At 41.7% G+C, this 22858-nt stretch overlaps 1 protein-coding gene and 1 pseudogene across 1 annotated transcript in view; one reads left to right on the top strand and one right to left on the bottom strand.

The window, feature by feature from the left end:
- LOC126305108 (dipeptidase 1-like) overlaps nucleotides 1-22858 on the bottom strand; it is a 144887-nt gene that overhangs the window by 58818 nt on the left and 63211 nt on the right. The window contains exons 6-7 of the mRNA XM_049992017.1: nucleotides 19678-19828; nucleotides 6380-6449 (exon numbers count right to left, since the gene is read on the bottom strand). Coding sequence (XP_049847974.1) covers nucleotides 6380-6449; nucleotides 19678-19828 — 221 coding nt within the window. The remainder of the gene's footprint in view (nucleotides 1-6379; nucleotides 6450-19677; nucleotides 19829-22858) is intronic.
- On the top strand, nucleotides 11848-11965 carry LOC126305114 (5S ribosomal RNA; annotated as a pseudogene).

Here is a 22858-nt window from a genome sequence, read left to right as displayed (position 1 = left end):
CCGATAGCGGTGGTCGAGAAATTTGCACCCCAGATCTCCGCAGAATCGTCTGAGCCTCTGGTTTAAGCCTTCCACTCGGCTCCAAACCAGAGGACCGCGATCGGTTCTGCGAACGATATCACAAATAGTTAGCTCTGATTCCACCCCGCGAGCGAGGCTTTCAGCCTTCACCAATTCCGCCAACCGCCTGTACGAACTGAGGATGACCTCTGAACCCAGATGGCAGGAGTCATTGGTGCTGACATGAACAACAATTTGCAGTTGGGTGCACCCAGTGCTCTCTATCGCCGCCGGCAGGGCCTCCTCCACATCTCGGATGAGACCCCCCGGCAAGCAGACAGAGTGAACACTGGCCTTCTTCCCCGACCTTCTCGCTATTTCCCTAAGGGGCTCCATCACCCGCCTAACGTTGGAGCTCCCAATAACTAATGAACCCCTCCCCCCGTTTGCCTGCTCGGACCTTGCTGAAGGAGCAGCCACATGTCCACTCACAGGCAGAGCGGGCGATGCCACACGGCTAGCCTCCACATTAACCCTCCGCCTCGCGCGCCCCGAACGCCGCTGAACCCGCCACTCCCCTTGGGGAGAGGGTGGCCCAACCGCGCCCGATACCCGCGAAGATGTCTCGATAGCAGGGACAGTGGGTTAAGCATGTAACACCTGGGGTGTACCATGCGACGCACCAGACTCCCCACTGCCGCTACACTCCGAGACAGCAGCCTGAAGACAGCTGACTGCGCCCATCAACAAGTTCAGCTGTTCGCGAACAGTGGCCAGCTCCTCGTGCGTCCGTACACAGCACTCTGTTCCACTCACGAACGGTGCGTGGGAAGAATGATTCTCGTAAACCTCTGCTCTAGCTCTAATTTCTGTAAGTTTCTCGTAGCGGTCATGTATGTGGGGGGAAGCTATACGTTGTCTGACTCTTCCCGAAAAGTACTCTCTCGAAATTTCGCTAGTAAACCTTTCGGCAATGCACGACGCCTCTCTCGTGGCGTCTGCCACTGTTGTTTGTTTAGCACCTCTGAAACGCTCTCACGCGGACTAAGAGACATTGTGACGAAGCGTGCCGCTCCTCTTAGATCTTCAGTATCTCTTCTGTCAGTCCTACCTGTTAAGGACCCCAGACTGATGAAGAGTACTAAACAATCGGTCGAAGCTACTCCCTTCATGGATGAGTTACAGTTCCTTAAGATTCTTCCTGTGAATTTCAATGTGGCATCTGCTTTTCCTAATACACTCCAGGAAAAAAAAATAGTACACCTGGAAAGACGACGTCGAATATGATCTAAGACGGCATGTGTCACGTGGGGGATAGTAGATGTACTCATAACAGTTTCAACTTGATTCGCCAACCATAATGACAATATCTACCAGAGCGATACCTGTGCCTGCTCTTTAATAGGGAATGCTCACAGCAGGTGCAAACTTGTGACGCAAGCAGTCAACCAAGCTACAGGGATGCACTCGTACTAGCTACAGCTGCAAAAAGCGAGTTTGAAAGGAGTCAGATTCTGGCCTTCCGAAGGGCGGGATGGTCCTTTCGGAGAACGGCCACATAAGATGCTGGTATGAGTGGTCACACGAGCCTTCTCACACCCGCAAACGAGATTCTGGGCGCCCACGAGGATCGTCGTATATTAAGGGCAGCAGCCACGGACCGTGCACACAGCGCAAATAAGAGCGCTTGTGAGCCCACTCCACAGCATCGTCGTGCACGGCCCGGCTGGTAACGTCGGAGGATCACTTGGCAGATGGAATGGCGCGATGAAGGCAGGTTGTGCCTGCACACAAGTCACGGTCGTTTGCGCGCACGGCGTAGGCTGGGCGAGCGCCGTCTCGTGGTGCGACTCACTGGCCCCGGCCCGAGCCTTACGGTTCGGTGTGCGATGAACTAAAACTTTCGTTCACCTTTGATGTCTCTGGACTGGGTGCTAACCAGCTCTCGGTACGTGCGGAATGGTGTGAGACACGCTCTTTTGTCGTTCTTGCAACAAGAAGGTCATGTGTTGTTTCAACACACACGCTGCCCATGAAATTCACTGTGCTCAGCGAGACGTGCGGCAACTTCCCTGGCCAGCGTGATATCCGGACTCGGCTCCAGTGGAGCGCGTGTGGGACGTGACGGGACGAGAAGTGACTGGAGAGACTCGTCGACCAGCAACCCTTACAGAACTACGTGAACAGGGCGAGCAGGCGTGGTACAACGTGTCCCAGGACAGTATTCGCTGTCGACCAGCAACCCTTACAGAACTACGTGAACAGGGAGACACTGAAGCACAAAAGAAACTGGTCTAGGCATTCGTATTCAGATACAGATATATGTAAACAGGCGGAATAGGGCACTGCGGTCGGCAACGCCTATATAAGACAACAAGTGTTGTTGGAACGATTACTGCTGCTACAATTGCAGGTTATCAAGATTTAAGTGGGTTTCAACGTGGTGTTATAGTCTGCCCACGAGAGATGGTACGCAGAATCTCCGAGGTGGCGATGAAGTGTGGATTTTCCCGTAAGACCATTTCACGAGTGTACTGTGAAAATCAGGAATCCGGTAAAACATCAAATCTCCGACATGGCTGCGGCCGGAAAAAAAATCCTGCAAGAACGGGACCAACAACTACTGAAGTAAATCGTTCAACGTGACAGAAGTGCAACCCTTCCGTAAACTGCTGCAGATTTCAGTGCTGGGCCATTGACAAGTGCGAACCAGTCAACGAAGCATCGTCTATATGGGCTGTCGAAACTGAAGGTCCACTCGTGTACCCTTGATGACTTCACGACACAAGGCTTTATGCCTTACCTGGGCTTGTCAACGCCAACATTGGTCTGTCAATGGAAACATGTTGTCTGGTCGGACGAGTCTCGTCACAAATTGTAACCTCATGAATCTATGGATCCTGGATGCCAGCAGGTGACTGTTTACGTTGGTGGAGGCTCTGTAATGGTGTGGGGCGTGTGCAGCTGGAGTGATGGGGCCCCTGATATGTCTACATACTACTATGGCAGGCGGCACATACGTAAGTATCCTGTCTGATCACCTGCATCCATTCATGTCCATTGTGAATTCCGACGGACTTGGGCAGTTCCAGTAGGACAATGCGACACCCCACACGTACAGAATAGCTACAGAGTGGCTCCAGGAACACTCTTCTGAGTTTAAACACTTCCGCTGGCCACCACTATCCCCAAACATGAACATTATTGAGGGTATCAGGGATGCCTTGCAATGTGCTATTAAGAAGAGATCTCCACCACCTCGTTCTCTTACGGATTTATGGACAGGTCTGCAGGATTCCCTCCAGCATTACTTCAGACATTAGTAGAGTTCATGCCACGTCGTCTTGCCTCACCTGTGCGTGCTCGTGGGAGTCCTACACAATATTAGACAGGTGTTCTAGTTCCCTTCACTCTGCTGGGGCAGCAGCTACTGCTGTCCTTTTAAGACTATATGCCACCATTGTGGACCACGAGGTCGACACATGGCCACACTACTGATCTAGGATACCATGGGTGGACGCTAAGTGACAGGGTTCACCTGTAACTGCTGTAGCTTGCTAGAGTAATAAAGAGTGTATATGCACATTGTCTCTCTGCCTCCCGTAGCCCTTGCCAAACCACTCAATGCACAACCCCCAGGCTGGGAGATGCCCATCTTGACAGCTAGTAGAACCCATCATAGAGGTCAACACACTACACATCTATAGAACTGAGATCATCGAAATGTGCTGCCTAACCTGTAACGTAGATCACTACAGCCAGTTTACACCAGCCTTGACGACATCCTTACGTATTTTTGATAAATAATAGAAGACTTTTGAACATGTGGCAAAATTCAGATTGATCAGGTACTTTGAACATTCCCAAGACAATAATGGCTTTTTCTTCTTAGTTTTCAACGAAATATTGTGGCTGTTTTGTTTTAATGGCTTTTTTATACTGCAGAAATGATGTCACATAAAGGAGCAGTGTGGCATCGGATATCTTGAGCATGACATCATAAAGGGGACTTTGGGTTGTGGCGTCTAGTGTGGAGTCAATGAATGCATAGAACCAGGATTCAAGATCGGTGAAGTCTGCTGGAATACTCATAGCCATTCTACTTCAGTCCATCATGAAGCTGTGATACGAGTCCATAAAATAAAAATTTTCGAGTTTTTTAATTGATTTGCTTCCTAAAACTTCAATGAGAGAGAGAGAGCTGTTTGCAGATTGGTAAAGACAGAATGAAAAAATGTAGGGGCAACAATGGTGTGGTGTAGATGACGCCATCGCTCACATGTGAGTAGCGCCGTCTAACGACGGCTGTGTCGCTGGCAACTCTGCCTCTGCTGTTGCCGCATATTGCCCGACAGTTCCGCATACCACAGTGGAAACTGTGTCGCCTGGCAACGAGACGCGCTGATAGTTGCTCCCATATGAAGGTGGCCTCGGATTTGGACATCTGCGTACGTTGCTGATGGCCGCAGCTGTGTCCACTGTCGTGGAGGTCATGCTTCTGAGAGCAGTCAGGCCAACAGTCGAAATGTGAACTGAAAAAGTCGCTTAACACCACGCAAATCAGTAACTCCTGAAAACAAATTCGCTCCAGATACTCTCCAAACCCTAATCTGTCCTCCACAACATAGGTTTGTTCACATAAATAGAAACAGGATAATCAATAAATTTCATATAATGTGGAATGATTTCGTAGAAGTCCTATTATCTCTGAATTCGAGTAAAAAAAGCGTGGCAAAATTCTTAATCTGTAGCTTGGAAGTACCAGAAATGAATCCAGGACTTCGGCTTATCTCTTGACTGTTACAAGTACAAGCAGAAGCAGTTGCAATAACAATGTCCCTTGCTCTTACTTTGTTATAGCTGTCTTTGGAGTGAGTTCGTTTGCTGCAGATGTGGTCATCGCAGCATGTTCGATTGCTGCTGATGTTAGCGCTCTTGCTTTCCCAGAAAATAGGGCAGAGCTGTAGCCTTGTCTGCTGAAATCTGCATGCGATTATTTTGTATATCTTTTAATACCCGTTCACTGACACTACAGAGCAAGTTCTTTCACTATCAAAAGTTGAGTGCTGTCCCTGACAACGCATCCTCTTTCTGTGTGGGCGGGCTGTGGTTAATTGAAGCTGGTCGCCGTACCCAGCCTCTGGCAGGTTCTGCTGCCGCACCACTGTGAAAGAGCCTCTTCAGAAACTTGGAAAGAAACGGGACAACCTTGTGACAGTCTGAGGGCTCTGCTCGGTGCGTCATGCAGGCTCAGGTGGCGCCACTGTAGGCATCTTCCCGGAGTCGAATTTCGGTGCGCCACAGAGTTTCAGCTTGTCGCACACAGTTACCTGCATAATTACTGGAAAAGGCCTTCTTCGTTAGAACTACTATAATGAGTTTGAGTACTACTTTACTAGACTGGTAAAATGAATGGGGATAGCTTTAGTAGGACCTATACAATGCCTACAGATACTATGTTGCTGGAAATTGATGAGGACTGGGAAACAGACAAAGGTTACTACTCTATTAGGACTGTTCGAATGAGGCCGTTACTGCTTTACACGGGGGGCGTTCAGTAAGTAATGCAACACGTTCTTTTTATGAAAGCAGGTTGGTTTTATTTAGGGTTCCAAAACACCATATTATTTCTCACCCTTTTGGCTAAAAAACCCTGTTTTCCAACATAATCTCCATCCAGTGCAATGGCCTTACACAACCTTACTAGAGGGCCTGTATGTCCACACGGTAGCACTTTATTATTAGACACTGGATCCAACGTCTTTCTGCGTCAATTTCCTTTCCATCACCCAAGCTCAACTTCCTGTGAAACCAAACAGATGGAAGTTGGAAAGTGCGAGATCTGGGCTGTAGGATGGATGCGGAAGATGTACCCCAACTGGTAGACGAGAGTGCCAGCACTACTAATGGAGACGTCCATTTGGACAGTGGGGTGGTGTCGGACACGTTTACGCTACCTTGCCGTGATGATGGCAGACATCTCTCCTAGCGACCCACCGTGGTGTTGTCTCTATAGACACTGTTTCTATAAACGCTGTCTCTATAGACACTGTGCAAGCGCCGATAAATAACTGCGATGCTCTATTTTCCATCAAAAGGAACTCAGTGGTAGCTCTTTGCTTGGTATGCACCTTTGTTACAGACAGAAGCCATTCTGAAGGTTACGTACAGCGCCACCATCTATCGACTTCATGAAGCTGTATGGACCGGGGCGGGAATATTCCACGATGTCCCGCAACGAATTGCGAATTTTTTAAACCGAAATCGGCCAAGAATAAAAAAGTGTTGCATTAGTTGGTGAATGCCCCTCGCATACAAAGACTGGGCTACTTTGCTAGGGAGTGTCCTAGTAGACATAACGACTGGCATTGATACAGACCTTGCCGAACTTAGTGAGGCCCTTGTTTTCTGAGCGCTGTCCTGGGTTATCTACCAGCGAGCAGTCTGCCCTGGAACAGAGGCGAGTCACCTAAAGCTGTACTCACGACAGAGGAAAGGAACAGTAACGCACATTTCTGTAGCAGAAACAGGTAGCTACATGTACAGATAAATAGAGGAGTTCAAATAGGTTTCGCCATTTTCATTGCATCTTCTGAACACAGTATGAAAGTATTATTCTGGCTAATACAAATATAAATGGTTACTCAAAATGAAGTTAACACTCAAATGGTAGAAACAATTTATTAACTTTACGTTTCAAATGATATGCTGCAAGTGCGAACTCAGCCTGTCAAGTCCGTACAGGCCTTTGATTGGGAATGAATGGATGATAATGATGATTAGTGTTTTAGGGCGCTCAACAACAAGGTTATCAGCGCCCTTTACCAAAAAATCAATTCAGAGCCGATCTTTGTGAGAAGTGGAAATGTTCAAATTGCAAGATTGGACACAGCAAATCAAAACAAGTAGACAAAAGGTATCTCATCCGGTTTACAGTCCTTTAGGTCACTGATGGCGCGAACTGTTCTGATGTAAACGCGTTCCTCTGACAAGCGACATAGGCAGAGAGACTGTGGAGGTCAGGACAGTGGTTCGTGACGACCTGTCCATCGACATGGAGACGTCGCATCGAGATATACGGACCCAGTGCAGAGTGCTCTCTTCGGATTTCTACTGGTAGTTCGTCAAAAACGTAGGGTCCAGTGACTCCAGCGGCGATCACAGTGCACTAACAATCACTTTGGGGGAATCATGTTTATGAGTCGTGGGTTTACATATGGCCAGAAAAATGATATGTCGGTTCATAAAACCACTTGTGTGAATAATGGCTTCATTGCTGAATGCCATTACATTGAGAATATCTAGCAGGATATTTCAGCTAAAGTTTGAGAGAACTCCACCCACCTACATTTCTGCGACAATGTTAAACCTTGGGCAATTCTGATGTGATAGGTCTCATCCGAAGCTCGTGTTTCAAGGTGCACCACACTATTTGATTTCGAAAGGCTCTGCAATACGGCTTCATGTACAACAGCGATCGTCCTGACCTAGGACATCCTGCATTGCTTCGATAGTTGTTAGCTACCGATCCAGTATCGACAGCCTTCTTATATATACGGTACACTGTTAAACAGCTGGGTGGCTCACCTGGAAATCGGTATCTAAACTTTTCACGGACAAGAGTCGGCGAACCACACACTTGCACCAGGCCTGCTGCAAATCATCCGTAACGATCATTAAAGCTGCTCAGCCTGCCTCTGCCACAACGGAGACACGGGAGTGCGCGTGTAGTGAAGCACAGAACTTACAGCAGGCCAGCTCTGGTTTTCGCAAGCCTGGCGACCTTCGCGGGACCCGTCCAGTCTGCTGCATCTGAGAGCAGATTGCGCTGCCAATCCTACGTGACTACAGAACAGCCAGGTATTATATTTGCTTAGGTAGTTCCATTACAGTCCATTACTATAATGGTGGGTGCAACAAAATGAAAAGAACCAAATGTAAAGAAGATTGAGCATAAATTAGGAATTGGAAGGAAACGGAGTCAAAGTGCAACATGGAAAGTTGTTGTTAGTATATGATATTAAGAAGAAAAGCACCACAAACTGTAATGTTCTTGCAAGTACAGTAATTCCCTACTCCTTAAGAAAATGAGATTATTTATTGATTAGACTTCGATAAATAACCATTAAATAAATACTTCGAGGTTATTGCAGTAGACAGAAGAGATAAACGCTACCCTACTCTAAACAAAACATCAAAGTCATTCCACTCTCAAACAGCATGTGAGGAAAATGAACAGTGTGAAAGTCATTACATATCTCACTGTTCTGTGTGCAATCCACATTTCAACCATGTACACTCTGTCAAAAAATTAAAATAACAAATAAAAAGAAATAAAGTAAAATGAGAAAAATTAGTGATTTATTCAACAGGGTGAGCTTCAGTAATTGAGCAAGTCAGTAACACGTCGTCCCAACTCTGGTCCTCATGCAGGCAGATACTCGGCTTGTTCTTCATTGTAGGATGTCCTCCTGACGTATATCGTGCCAAATCGCATCAAACTGGTGCGTTAGATCGTTAAAATTTCGATCTGGTTTGAGGGACCTGCCCATAATGCTCAACTCTCGTTTTGGGAGCGACCTGGAGGCCTCGCTGGCCGTTGTTGTCTCTGGCGAGCACAAAGCCGAGCAGCGGGAACCCCCGCCGTGTGCGGTGGGTATTCTCTTGCTGAAACGTACAGTCTGTATAAGCAAGTGTGTGGCCGTCATTACACAAGGATAGTAAAATATGTCGCCTTAGTTCTTTCAGATTTACCTAATTTAATCGACATCAACAATCTTGATCATGTTGAGCACCACAGTGGACAATGACATTAACGATTAACGAAAACAGTCTCATCTGTATTATTATACATTTAACGTGTTACAAGAATTTTTTTCGTATAAATCGGCAACCTTTGTCAAAGCAAACGTTTTGAATAATTTCACATATTTTTTCAACAGCGTATTTCCCCCAGTCTCTATCTGACCCTCCTAGTCTGTAGCTGACAAGTTGAAATCTGCTCCTATTACAAAAGAAAGCGTAAAAAATTTTCCAAATCTGCTTTGAACAACATTTTAGCTCCCAGATTCTTTCAGGGAACTGTTACTGTTCATAAACGAGACAATGTACCATGAATGCACCTCCAGTTAATTAATATCACTGTCTTTCTTCTCTTAAAGGATGAATACACCAGGCACTGCTTAATGTGACCTATTTCTCTCTCCATGCAATTCAGTATTAGGCTTATGAATTAACTGTTTTAAGCTAAAAGTGCATAAGTGCGTGCCAGTCTTGACAACAAAGGTCTTTTGTAGGGATGTGCTACTAGCATTTGTAGAACAGAGGACTAACAGAAGCCAAAATTTTGATGTTTATGTGATTCCATTTGTACATATTTTAGTTCACAGAATTGGACTGTCTTGCATTTTAGTCAGGAATGAAATATAAATATTTGCGTAAAGTAGATGCTAAGAAGGAAATTTTTTTAATAAAAAACAAGGAATAACATGAAAATACGGACATGCTGAGAAGAATTATCACATTTCTGACAATGGATAAAAAAAATAGTTATAAAAATTTGTGCAAGTCAAAAAAATTTTGAATTTCTATGATATTTTACAGAATACAATGGAACAGTTGATTTTCATTTGCTGATTATTCGTTGCTTTTATCATACAAAAACATTAAGAGGTACTATAATGACTAAAACTGAAATGATGTCTTCCATTTGAAATTTTTCGTTGTTCTCATTTCATAAAAAGCCCACAAAATGGAAAATTTGCTCTTTTACATTGAGATATTATCTCTAATATATTACATAAGATGCATACTTTTTATTTAAGTCATTTGACACATAAGAAGATAAAAAACTAGTTGTTTGCAATTACTGTTTCATCTATCTGCTTATAAATTTTATGTACATTTAAAATTTTCATTTCCAGAAAAGAATGGTCATTAAATTTTGCATTTATAAAAAATTTAATAAGCTGTGTAAGTTCATACCTGGACTACATTAGACAATAGGCATATGGTCTCTTGCAATAGGCAGCTGACTAAATTGTAATTGGAGTGTTTGTGAAAAGCTTCATAAGTATTCACAGGTCTTGAACATATATTTTGTTTAAGGATGACAAAAAAAGTCATACAAATCAAAGTATACAGAAAGTTCTGTATCTTTCCCTATTTGTGAATGAAGGAAGAATAATAGTGAAGAATGTAAGAACCATACACTCCTACCGGCTCAAAGAATAGACACATACTCAATGTGGACCTGAATAAGGATGTCAGTTTGTGAAAATTAATAGAGATATAAAGATTTGGAAATGTATTCAATTAACTGAGATTGAGTATTATGTACAAGCAGGAGTCATACATAACTGAATACAGCTATCAACACAAGATGCCAACACAAATAAATATTTTTCAATACATTTTACTTGGGAAAATAGATTTTGCATAATATATGATTACTCACTTCAGTACATTAAGAACTATCAACAAAAGTTTGTAAATGAAACAATAACTAAACAGAAGTAGTACAGGAATTCTAAGGTATCAAAATACAGACTAATTTAAAATGTCATCCTAAATATTATTGCTTTTAAAGCACATGATACTGATGGGTATTATAAAAAGCTTTTATTATTAGAATTGTACGATATTATTGATTAATATTGTTGATTAACCACATGGCTATAATTCAAACAATCCTAATTATTAGGTAACTGCAATTTGTAAGTAATTAACAATATAATTTCTGTTACATCTTATGGACTGAATAGTCAAGCAGAATAACTCAAAAAATATATAAATTTTTATGTTATAGACAGGACTGTTAGTGAGACTCAGCGTTTTGATCATTTTTATTAAACAGACACATTATAAAGATAATTTTATACTCCTTTTTATTTAGTTGTATGTCTCATTAACCAATATTTTCCTTTATGAGTTTTAAAATCTGAGCTAAATCGTCCAATGTATAAATTTTAAAAGTTGCTCAAAACTATCTTGGAGGCTATACAATAAATTGTATTTATTGTATACTTAGCAAGCACAATATTAAAACTTCGGTCAGTTATTAAATATTACATTGAAATATCATACTTTCCTCTTCTGATTAGTGGGGCAGATACTTCAAAAAGAACAGTTGATTATGTGAATTCTATTATTAGTACAATTATTTCATGAAAGATATTATTGTCATCATCAGTTCAGTACAAAGGAAAAGTAATAGTAAGATTTGACATCCTGTCACCAGAATTGTAGTGAGGATCGAATCATAATGTTGTCCGTTAGGCAAAGGAGGGCCACAATACCATATCTGCACATTACAAACAGGAAATCTTCGTGTAAAACAATAAAAGAATATAAAACTAATTAGCTGCTTAAGAATTTTAATTTTGTCTTCCTGAATAAAATTTCAGTTCCTCAGCAATTAGATTACCTTGCTCAGAAAATACAACTGATTATATTATCTTCAAATTCAGTTTGTAGTGTAGGCATGGATTTTACAGAATGCATGATACACAAAAGATAGATTAATATATAAAGGATGTCATATGATTTTTGCAAAAGAGCAAGAGTGCAGCAATATGTCAAGAATATTTCACAATGTGATTGGACTATTTGTTACAACTAATAAGTTAAAATTATTAAAATAAATTTATTGCTCATATTTTGTTGACAGAGGATTGTTGACAATAATAATAGTACTTCTGGAATCATCTAAATTCCTAAAACAGTTAGGTATTACACAGAATGTCATTCAGCTGTGCAAAGAAAAACTGTACAATTGACAATTAGAGATAATAGCACTGAATGCTAGCAATACACTTAAAACATTTTTACTATCCATATTTATTTCCAGCCAACAGCCTTGCCACAGTGGTAACACTGGTTCCCATCAGATCACCAAAGTTAAGCGCTGTTGGGCTGGGCTAACACTTTGATGGGTGACCATCTGGTCTGCCAAGCGCTGTTGGCTAGTGTGATGCACTCAGCCCTTGCGAGGCAAACTGAGGAGCTACTTGATTGAAAAGTAGCGCCTCCAGTCTTAGAAACTGATATTCGGCTGGAAGAACAGTGTGCTGACCACATGCCCCTCCATATCCGCATACAGTGATGCCTATGGGCTGAGGACGACACGGCGGCCGACTGTACCTTTGGGTCTTCATAGCTTGTTGAGTGGGAGTTTAGTTATAATAGTTATTTTCATTCAGAGAGTAGTTTTAGCGAAACATAATTAATATTAATAGTTATAAGTGTAGAGTGTTGTTCAGTACAAAATACAGGATTTGTCCTTGAGGTTGCTTTTATTTTAAATGTTTCAAATGCTTTGTTACAAGCGCTCTGCTGTCGCCTGTTCACATCTCCAGAGCGGCAAGTTATGTATTTAGCTTTTCCAGTGTTTTACTAGCAGCATATTTACTAAATTTCGTTTGTGTTTTTCTGTTTAAGAGGTTTAATCTCGTTTTAATATGTAAATGACTTCTTAGCTAATCAAACCTGTTCCTGAGTTAGTCATTTGAGGAATTCTTGTAGCCTCTTCCCAGTACATTCTGTAAGTAGGTATTTTTACAACACCTCGCAGAATTTATATCCCAAGCTACATTTCTCTTTCACAAACATTTATATCCAAAGATGCCCAAGTCTTCTGCTTACACTAAAGGTTAGGTCTATCGACGAGGTTGAGGATGATCCCATCAACACACATTGCTCTGAAATATTGTGAAGGTGTGAGTTCACCTTCTGAAGCATCAGAGGAAATTGCATTATTTACTCGCTTTTCCATGTCCTTCATTCGCCACTGAAGCTTGCAGCCGATCTCTTATTGACTTTTCTGAGCCGAATAATGTGCTGCATGGTTTTAAACATGTAGTAAACTTCTTGAAGCCAACGGAACATCATCTACAACATTTCATCAAGCGATTATTATCAATCTTGCCAAAGATGCAATACGTATGTTTGGCGACTAGTTTCGAACCTGCTGGTTCATTCTCAAGGCTGACATACTGAGGCTGTACTGAAAGTGCTTTATTTTAATAAAAAACATCAAAATGGCAGCACATACTTTAAAAATGATCACAGATGACTGTTACACTCAACATGTGTGCGCTTAACAAGCCAGAAAAAATCTCAACATTGCCTCGACTGTCCTGCATGTTAAACGTATTGAGAGTCAACTATTTAATTTACACATTCAACAAACATTTATTAGTTCTGTTGTCAAATTACCTAGCTTCCATTACCTTCATATAATGTTTTCAAAGTCTGCTGGACGTACTGGACCTTAGACACAATGTAACAATTCATTTGTCAATGCATTGTAGCTGGATGCTCTCTGTTTTGTCGAACTCATGGTAGCCGAATTAATTATAATGAATTTTGGAAAGTCCTGCAGCGTTGTTTATGATCTTTGGACTGATAGCTTGGTCTTGAAAAACAGTTGAATATCACAATGCCATATAGTATCACTGGGCTGGAGAGGATTAAGGCATCTGCCTCCAATGGTGAGACATTAGGAGGATGGCAAGTTTCATATCTAAGGTTCTGTCTCATTTTATAGTTTACTTCTTGAGCTATTGTTGCTAGCATGAATAGGAAGTGTGCATGATGTGTGTAGACGCAGGTGGCTCCGGCCACAGTTTGCAAACAGCTGAATGCGTTTCTGGCTATAGTTGGCCACCATGACGCTGCTGTCTCCGAGTGTAGTAGTGGCAGAGAATCTGATGCGTCATGTGGGATGCCCTAAGTGTCACTTGTTTCGCCCATGGGCTCTGTTACTGAGACACATCCTAGTTTATTCGACACTGTGGATCCACTCTCACAGCAGGGTGAGAGGTGGGTAGTAATGCATTTGTGCTGTTCGAGGCAGAGCGCCAATGTGGAGGTTGGCCATTCCTTCAGCAGGGTCTGACCAGGCACACATGGGCAGGGGTTACCTAGTTATTGAGAGCTCCATCATTAGGCACATTATGGAGCCCTTTCGGGTGATAGCATTCAGGGTTGGAAAGAAACTCAGTGTGCACTGGGTATGTATGCCAGTGGACCCTATCTGAGATGTGGAAGCAATCTTGCCTGCGGCTATCGAGCGGGAAGGGTACAATCATCTGTAAGTCGTGGCTCATGGTAGTACCAAAGACTCCTGCATTATGGGGTCTGAGGCCATCCTCAGTTCGTACAGACGACTGGTGGTGGTGGTGAAGACTGCTGGCATTATGCACAGTGTGCAAGCACTGTTTTATTATTCATGTGTCCTATTTCTGGGGATATACTGTCATTACAAGATTTTCAAATCCAAATAAAGTCTGCATGTATGACGACAAATATTGAATTGAGTTTGAATTTGTAGGGTTTTATAATTTGTTACATTTGTTTTTGTTGTGCCCTCCACTACAAATGCAAATACTTCCTTTGACTCTTTTCGGTGTGATTGAGTGGATTATGCGGTATTTTTAGCTAACTATAGTACAACAAGTATGTCAAACTCTAAAATAATATTTTCTTTCACTTATGTTGCTTAGTACTATCAGTTTGATATATTCTTATACTCTGTTCCTTTCAAGAACCTTAGCAGTTTCATCAGAATACATATTCTTAAGATTTATTTATTAATATTACAAAAAGGTACATAGTAATTCCATAAATTTCAGTTAAGCCCCACATGTCAAATTCCTCAATTATTTTCATTAAATTTTCTTTCTGGTACCAGAGAAATTTCTGTATGTTTATTGTATCCAAAACACTGATAGTGAAAATACATGGAAAGTTACCAGATCATGGTAAGCTTATCCTCTGTAATAAAAATAACCTCTTATACAACATTTCAAAAAATTACATTTTTAGGGATATTCCATTAAAAATTGAAAATGTATAAAATGTTCACTATTGTTTATAAAGCCTTTTGTTTATAAAGTAGATTACAAAAGACCATAACTGATTCATTTCTATAGAATCTCAGTAAACTATTAATGTACATATGGCTCTGTGAACATTCTTTCTACCTGTTAATCAATAATTTCATGTCAAAGACAAGATGTAGCCATGCACACAGAAATTTAGCTATACAGATTGTTCAATGTATATATTCAGTATGCAATGTAACACGTTCATAATTTTTTTTGTTGCTAAGTGGTTTTAAGTTGTAAATGAAGGTGACAAAAAGGACTAAAATAACTTATTATTGCCCCAGTTCATAGCTGCTTAACTTTTGTACTGAATCCCCTAGCTACAATATTTTTCATTTTGGCATTTTGATCTGTTTGTTTTTTTTTGTTCTTTTTTTTTTTTTTTTAAAAAAAAAGAGTATTCGCGAGTAATACTCTCCCTCTGCGAAGCACAAAGCACACAGATGCCTCAGTTGCTGGCTAAGTTGAAATCTGATGACTGAAACTGCTGATGCTTATGCAATAAGCTCGCAATAGGGAGCAGTGATCAGACAACATTATGCCATAAGTGAGTGCTGGATTTCCTGTTGTACTAGCCATTATGCGATTCTGAATTAGACAGATGATGGGGTATCTGTTACACATGAAAGTGAGGCACATCGGATCATTCACTCTTATTTGCCCATGAGCTCAAAATTTCTTTTTCATTCTCAAGTATCGTCCCTAACTGCCCCATCTTGGCCTGCCACAGCTGCTGCCACTACAGTGAGGTGGGGAGCTCTATGCAACATCTACAGCTGTATGTCAGTAGCCTTAGCATTCTTGCAGTGTTAAATAACTCTGTGTAATGTTTCATCCTATTCTGAAATAGCTCTTCAGCCCTTCACGACCTAGCAGTCTGTCACATTTCACTATGATCTTGTTGCAGCAACTGTAACAACCATTCTCATCCAATAAGTGACTTGAATCTCAACTATCTCTCTAACCACTTCAAGAATCAAGTTCCATTTCCATCCCATGGACTATATAGACCTATACATTTGCCTTTACAGCTTAATGTCTGATAACTCAAATTATTAGAAAGTCATCTACAATACCTAACATTCCTAGTAATATTACTACTATGAAAAATGATCAGTCCAAGTGAGAGCAATTCTTTTTCTGCTGACTGAGCTTTATCCCGCATGACCACTCTGGTCAGAGGTTCGAATCCTGCCTCGGGCATGGATGTGTGTGATGTCCTTAGGTTAGTTAGGTTTAAGTAGTTCTTCGTTCTAGGGGACTGATGACCACAGATGTTAAGTCCCATATTGCTCAGAGCCATTTGAACCACTTTAAGATTTATCATCTGAAAGAACCTTGTGATACTGAAGGTACTTAACATCACTTACTGCTGTGTCTAAAAGTGATACCTTTCATTGCACTGCATGAGACTACTGCAGACCTGTTCCATGCACCATTTGTCAGCCAATACATGTGGCATGTAGAAATCCAGCTTCTGAGTATGGAACCTCTTCTCACTCCTTCAGCCTGTATGAAAACAGCATGCACCACTTTTCGTCCTATTAAAAATAATGGTTCACTGTTAAACTTAAAAGATTCATAAAATTCTCCATTTGATTTGCAAAGTACAATTAGATTTAATATAAAAAAAATTATTATGCAGATTAACCGCTTTAAGAAACTACACACAATTGGTAAAACAGTTAAATCCTACAACTAAAACACTTAAAATTTGTACAAGTATATTTAATAGTTTTTAAGGCCTATTATTAAGGCTTATTTATAGTTTATCATCACCGACAATGCTATTAACTGTCCTAATATGTGTGTGTAATACTTTATAGCTGTTCCAGAAGTTATCAGTGGGATAAAATCAACACAAATCATTATTTTTTGTTAGTGTACAGAACACAAGCAGGTGACACTGGCTACTTCTGTCATTTAATGTTCAACTTTGCATTCCTTGTTAATGATGACAGTCTTTTGTTATGAGTTTACAGAAGGTAATGTATGAATGAATCAATTAACAGGAGGTAAAATATAATGTAATGCGATTTTACCAAATATGAATTTACCAAATGTTATTAAATGTATTTATATTTCATAGACATGATGTTATAATTTATAAAAGATACTGTCCACATTTATGTGTCAATGGTCATTTATAATCCTCAGTTTAAATAATTACTGGTAAAAGGAATGGTAAGTGAAAAGCATTACATATATATTTGTGGTTTGATATCTATATTCTTAAAATTTTAGAGGTGTAGTGTGTAACTTCTTAAGGTTCTTATTAAAGTATTTGCTTTGAAATATGTAATGAGTTTAAATATGCATTAACCTTCTTGACTTTCATGATTTATTTTTGTAATTATTATCAAATGTGATTCTGAATAAGTAGGACATTTATTAGAAGTACCTGAATTTACTTACACAAAATTTCATATTAAATTGAAATATATCTTCATACAGATAACTATTGTCTGCATTATTATTTTTTTCAATAATATATTGTATTGAACTTTCAATATAGAGTAATCGTATCAAATGGGCAGATACTCTATTAAAATTTCTAGAATGGTATTCATAATAACTCATGATATTTATAACTTCATGTATAGAAAATTGTGATTTAAATGCATACATAAGTACATTCCATTTTTATAGGGAATCAGAATCTGTGAAAAGTGCGAAATTAAATACTCCAAAAAGATTTTCTGTGTTTTTCTATAATCAGTTCTATAATTAGTTCTATAGTTGAAAAGAATTTATTTAGTCATATTTAGAACACAAGTATTCGCTTGTTATGTAGATTAATATACCAGGCTATACTAATTGAAATGAAACTAGGAAACCATGGTGAGGTAAACATAAAGCAACTTAAATGAGTATGATCGCTATAAGAATGCTGCTGAACATGACTTATTCCAACCAAAGGTGCTCTAACCAATTATGTCTAATACGCAAAGTGGGCTGCATCAGGTTTAGAGGCAAGTTTATTCTTGGTGTAGGGAATGTGTGAGAAAACTCTTGAAAACAATTTTAATTGAAAGCTGATGAGTCATAATTTATTGGATGAGTACTGACTGTTAGAATATCAGTGTCAGACAGTGGTGGGGAAATAGTTAAATGTTCATTCTTGTTTTGTTCACAGCCTTACACAACAATGTTCAACCACTCTTTTGTCAAAATAGAAATTGGTCAGCCAGAGACACCAAAAATTTTATATAAGCTGATGTTGACGAGTGTTAGATGTTACTAATCTGAAAGAGTGGACTGTTAAAATAACTGTACATTGCCCTTGTTTCATGTGCTATGTAATATCCTGTGATATGGCAGACAGCTTCATAGAAGCTGAAAATGTACGAGCTCACAATCACGTTTTAAGCACTCTCTCCATGTTTTAGAAAGAGCAATTGTAATCTGCTTTCAAGAACTTTCATCAAGAGCACTTCAAGAGACCACTGCAAACTTTATGTCTGAAGTTGGTTTAACTTCCACAGTATCAAGTGGCAAGTATTGATTTGGTGAAAATCCAGAACTCCTTACTGACAGAAACCATATATGAGAAAAATACTTCTGAAGGAGGCAGTGTCTGAGTTGCTGTGGTCGATGTTTAAGTGCAGATACATACTGGTTTGCAACTATGACTGCACAAGTCAGTAATCTACTGATGTTGAGATTTCTGTGTGATACATGTTCATTGCATTCCACGACTTTTGAGAACGTTTCAGTTGTATTTTAAAGCCGGCCGCGGTGGTCTCGCGGTTCTAGGCGCTCAGTCCGGAACCGTGCGACTGCTACGGTCGCTGGTTCGAATCCTCCCTTGGGCGTGGATGTGTGTGATGACCTTACGTTAGTTAGGTTTAAGTAGTTCTAAGTTCTAGGGGACTGATGACCACAGCAGTTGAGTCCCATAGTGCTCAGAGCCATTTTTTTGAATTTTAAACTTAGTCTTATCTAGCAGAAGCAAGCACATACCTTCTTCATTTTTTCTGTTCCAACATATCCTTATCAGCTTCAGCTTTCATCCGCAATAAGAATTATTCTACTAAGGTGAGGCACTAGTTATTCACAATAACAGAGTTATGTGACGTAGTGATACGTAATCTGACAGTCTGCAGTACATTATACACAAGCTTGTAAACTAAATCATATATCTAAGTTCTTTTTTCTCTATATTACTCGATGGTTTTCTGTTAATATCTCTTCCACTGGTACTGTGACCTGTAAGCCCCATATCCAGTTTGTTTGGTCACGTCGTAAGTAATTTTTCTGCTGTATTCGTACATTTGCTGCTGTGGCGAATATTTATTGCGATACTAAACTTTTATATGATGAAATTTTTAGTATGTTCATGGGCTTACCTCTTGAAAGACCAAGCTTACGAATAGAACATCAGTTGCGGAAGATCTTGATCGAGCAATGTTTCAAGAACTGCTACTGCAAATGGCGATAATGAAAGTGATAGTGATGATTCTAGGGAATGTCTAAAGCAGACCAAATTCTTTGTTCTGTGTGGATCTGAATGTGGGGTAACATGTGCCAGTGGTATAGGACATGCTCAGTATTGACAAGCTACTGGGTGGTTGATAATAGTGGTGCATGTAGTGCGACAATCCAGAGCAGGCTGTTGCTTACCAGGGCATATCTGAAGTGGAGGTGAGTGTGAAGTAGTGCACACCATTGGCATAGAGTATCACAGCACAGACAGGCTGTTGAATGGCTAATGACGATGACGAAGGTAATGGTGATGTCGCAAGACGACATCTAGACTATACAGCAGTCTGCAGCGGCAGGCACTCACCAGGGCGTGTTGCAGGTAGAGGTGAGTGTGAGGTAGCGCACGCCCACGGCGTACAGGGTGCGCAGCACGGAGAGGCTGCCACCCAGCGAGTGGCCCCCCTCCACGCCCACCAAGCTGCAGATGCGGCCCGCCTGGTGCGACGACTCGATGTCTGGAACAGCAGGCGTGTGTGCACCAATCTCTTACGGTAGTCACCTAGTACACATTTGGGAGGAACAGTAAATGGTAATGGACACCACACCCTTCCTCCCAATCACGTTTCTTCTTCTGGCGAGTTGCTATATATGCTTCGAAACACACTTCTAAACTGAGTCGGGACATTTTTCCGGTCCATATAGATTCACTGAATAAAGAAAGAAAATGTTAAATGTTAAGACTTCATAGGGTCGTCCCACGTCCCATTAATGGAGGAGTGTTGTCGTATAGTCGGATGATGCAAGGACACTGTCTCATTCTAGGCAGCACATGAGACTATTGTAAAGTAACAGTGTGTCTCGCAGTTCAGTACGTGTTCTGAAACGTCAGGTAGAGATGTGACGCGATTAAATGTGATTGTTACAGTACTAGGAAACTCTCCTTTGGTGTTGTTAGTGTTGAGAGACTAGAACCATGATAATGCTACTGGATTCCATAACGCCCACAAAACGTAGTGACTGATTCATCCAAACACCCAACAAACTTAGTTTTTGCACAGTATGACCAATCAGCCTCGGACTTCCAACGTTGCGCCGTGTAACCGCCGTCCAGTGCTGATACCGTGCTCTTGGGCAAACACGCACCAATACCTGCGCCCTTTTCAGTGCTCCCTACCCATCTGACTCGGCGCACACTCAGTGAGATACACAGACAGAACCAAACTCTGTGCCCTTGGACGCAACAGCGTGATTCCTTGCATGCTAGCAGCATGTTACATAAACGGCCGTAACAAATATTTGTCCCATGTACATTTTCGATACAAAATGGACGTCAGAGAAAGGCAACACTATAATCACGAGAGCAGAAAGTATCTGCATTCACTACTCTGCAGCTGTGTTGCCAGATAGTGGAGCGGGTAGAAAGTTCCATTAAAAAATTTAGTTCCAGATTTCGAGTCTTAGTCATGGATGCATGCATGATGAGATGTCTGGCTTCTTAATCGTTAAATCGAGGGCGGAGCCCCACTAATATTAACTTCCGCCCTGACAGAACGATATAAATCACACTCAACTAAAATGTGGCGTACAGTGATTCGTACACATCACACAGCGGGGGTTCCTCTCGCCGTAGTAAGCAGGCTTGAGTAAGAGGGCAGTGCCCTATGCGAAGTCGTGTAAGGGTCACTTCGTCCCGCCTAGGTGACCGGCAGGAGGGACACCACGGCTGGATGGTGGGTTCTACCAACCGAACCTTATTTTCCCTCACCGCCAGCCATTCCTCCTCCCACAATTGCATAGACTTCCGCCGCAGCACAGAAACGACACCTTGCAAAGAAATAGAACATTGTGTCACCTCCGGTAATCTGCAGGCGTCCTTGGCAGCTCATTCAGCTTGTTCATTTCCCCGTATGCCCACATGCCCTGGCACCCAGCAAAACGACACTTGCTTGCCCTGTCGTTGGAGGATGTACAGCTGGTCGTAAATCTGCTGTTCCAACTTCTCCGCTCGGTACAGGTTCTGCAGTGACTGTAAGGCGCTCAGTGAGTCAGAGTAAATTAGGAAGTGTTTGCCCTGAGTACACCGTATCTGCTCCAATGCCTTCAGGATGGCGTGAAGTTCTGCGGAAAAAAACAGTTTATTCCTGGGGAAGGCGAATCCTGATGACACGTTCGGGGAACACTACTGAGCAGCCAAGAAAATCCCCCTGTTGGATCCACCAGTGTAGACTACTGTAAAATCATGATGCCTACCTAAAATGTTAAAAACAAAGATTTGAAAGTAAAATCTGATGTACTGTCTTTCTTAAAATTTGCCAAATCTGAAATCAGTCTGGGCCTCTGGAGGAGCCAAGGTGGATATCTGCTCCAACCTCGACGTGAAACATTAAAACCGGGCACACCCATTTGTAAAATGCAATCCTTTTCACGAATCCCATAAGGCCTTGTTGCTCGTTGCCGGTTGCGAGAAAGCCTTTCCAGTGGAGGCCGAGCAACAGTGTGGTGTGTATGGTGTGGATAATGTTTGACAGGTCTGGCGCACCATTAGAAGACGCCGCCGGAGGTGAAGTGGCGATTCCTCTGCCTCTGCACAGAGGCTCTGCATGGGGCTCGTTCTGAACGCCCCACTGGCCAACCGAATCCCCTCATGGTGCACCACATCCAAAAACTTCAAATAGGTGGGTCTTGCAGACCCATACACCATGCATCCATAATCAAGCAGGGACCGCAGGAAGGCTCTGTAAAACCGGAGCAGACAGGTCATGTCTGCTCCCCATGTGTGGTGACTAAGACATTTTAAAATAGACAGGGCCTTAAGAGAGCGTGTTTTCAGTTCCTTAATGTGTGGCAGCCACGTAAGCTTAGAATCAAAAGTGAGGCCCAGAAACTTCACCGTGTCTTTAAAATAAAGACGGTGTCCCTCATCCTCAACTCAGGCAAGTCAAAAATTGAACGAGAACGGTTGAAAAGAGCACACACTGACTTATCAGTTGAAAACTTAAAACCACTCTTCTGTGCCCATTCATCCAAACGTCGCAGAGTGAGTTGCAACTGACGAGTCGTCGTTGCAAGGCTTGAAGAAGAGCAAAATACAGAGCAATCGCCCACAAACAAGGAACACTGCACAAGACTTTTCACGATAGACGTAATACTATTAATAGCAATAGCAAAGACCGTCACACTTAGAACACTACCTTGAGGGACACCGTTCTCTTGTTCAAAGCGACTAGACAGTACGACTCGGTACCGAAAATAACGTGGCGACAGGAAGGACCGAATAAAATTGGGAAGACATCCACGAAGAACCCATTCGTGGAGCTGCCTGATGATAAGATGCCACCAAGTAGTGTCGAATGGCTTTTCAATGTCAAAAAATATTCTCAACAGATGATGCTGGAGCAGGAAAGCCTGTTGTATAGCCGTCTCCAGGAGGGCCAGGTTATCAGTGGAGCGATACCTCCTGAACCCACACTGAAAGCGACTAAGGAGTTGTCTGGATTCTAACATCCAGACAAGGCGGCGGTTGACCATCCGCCTTAAGGTTCTTC

This window comes from Schistocerca gregaria, unplaced genomic scaffold (assembly GCF_023897955.1).
Source record: "Schistocerca gregaria isolate iqSchGreg1 unplaced genomic scaffold, iqSchGreg1.2 ptg000255l, whole genome shotgun sequence".
NCBI classification, from domain to species: domain Eukaryota; kingdom Metazoa; phylum Arthropoda; class Insecta; order Orthoptera; family Acrididae; genus Schistocerca; species Schistocerca gregaria.
This window is presented reverse-complemented; position numbering and strand designations above follow the sequence as displayed.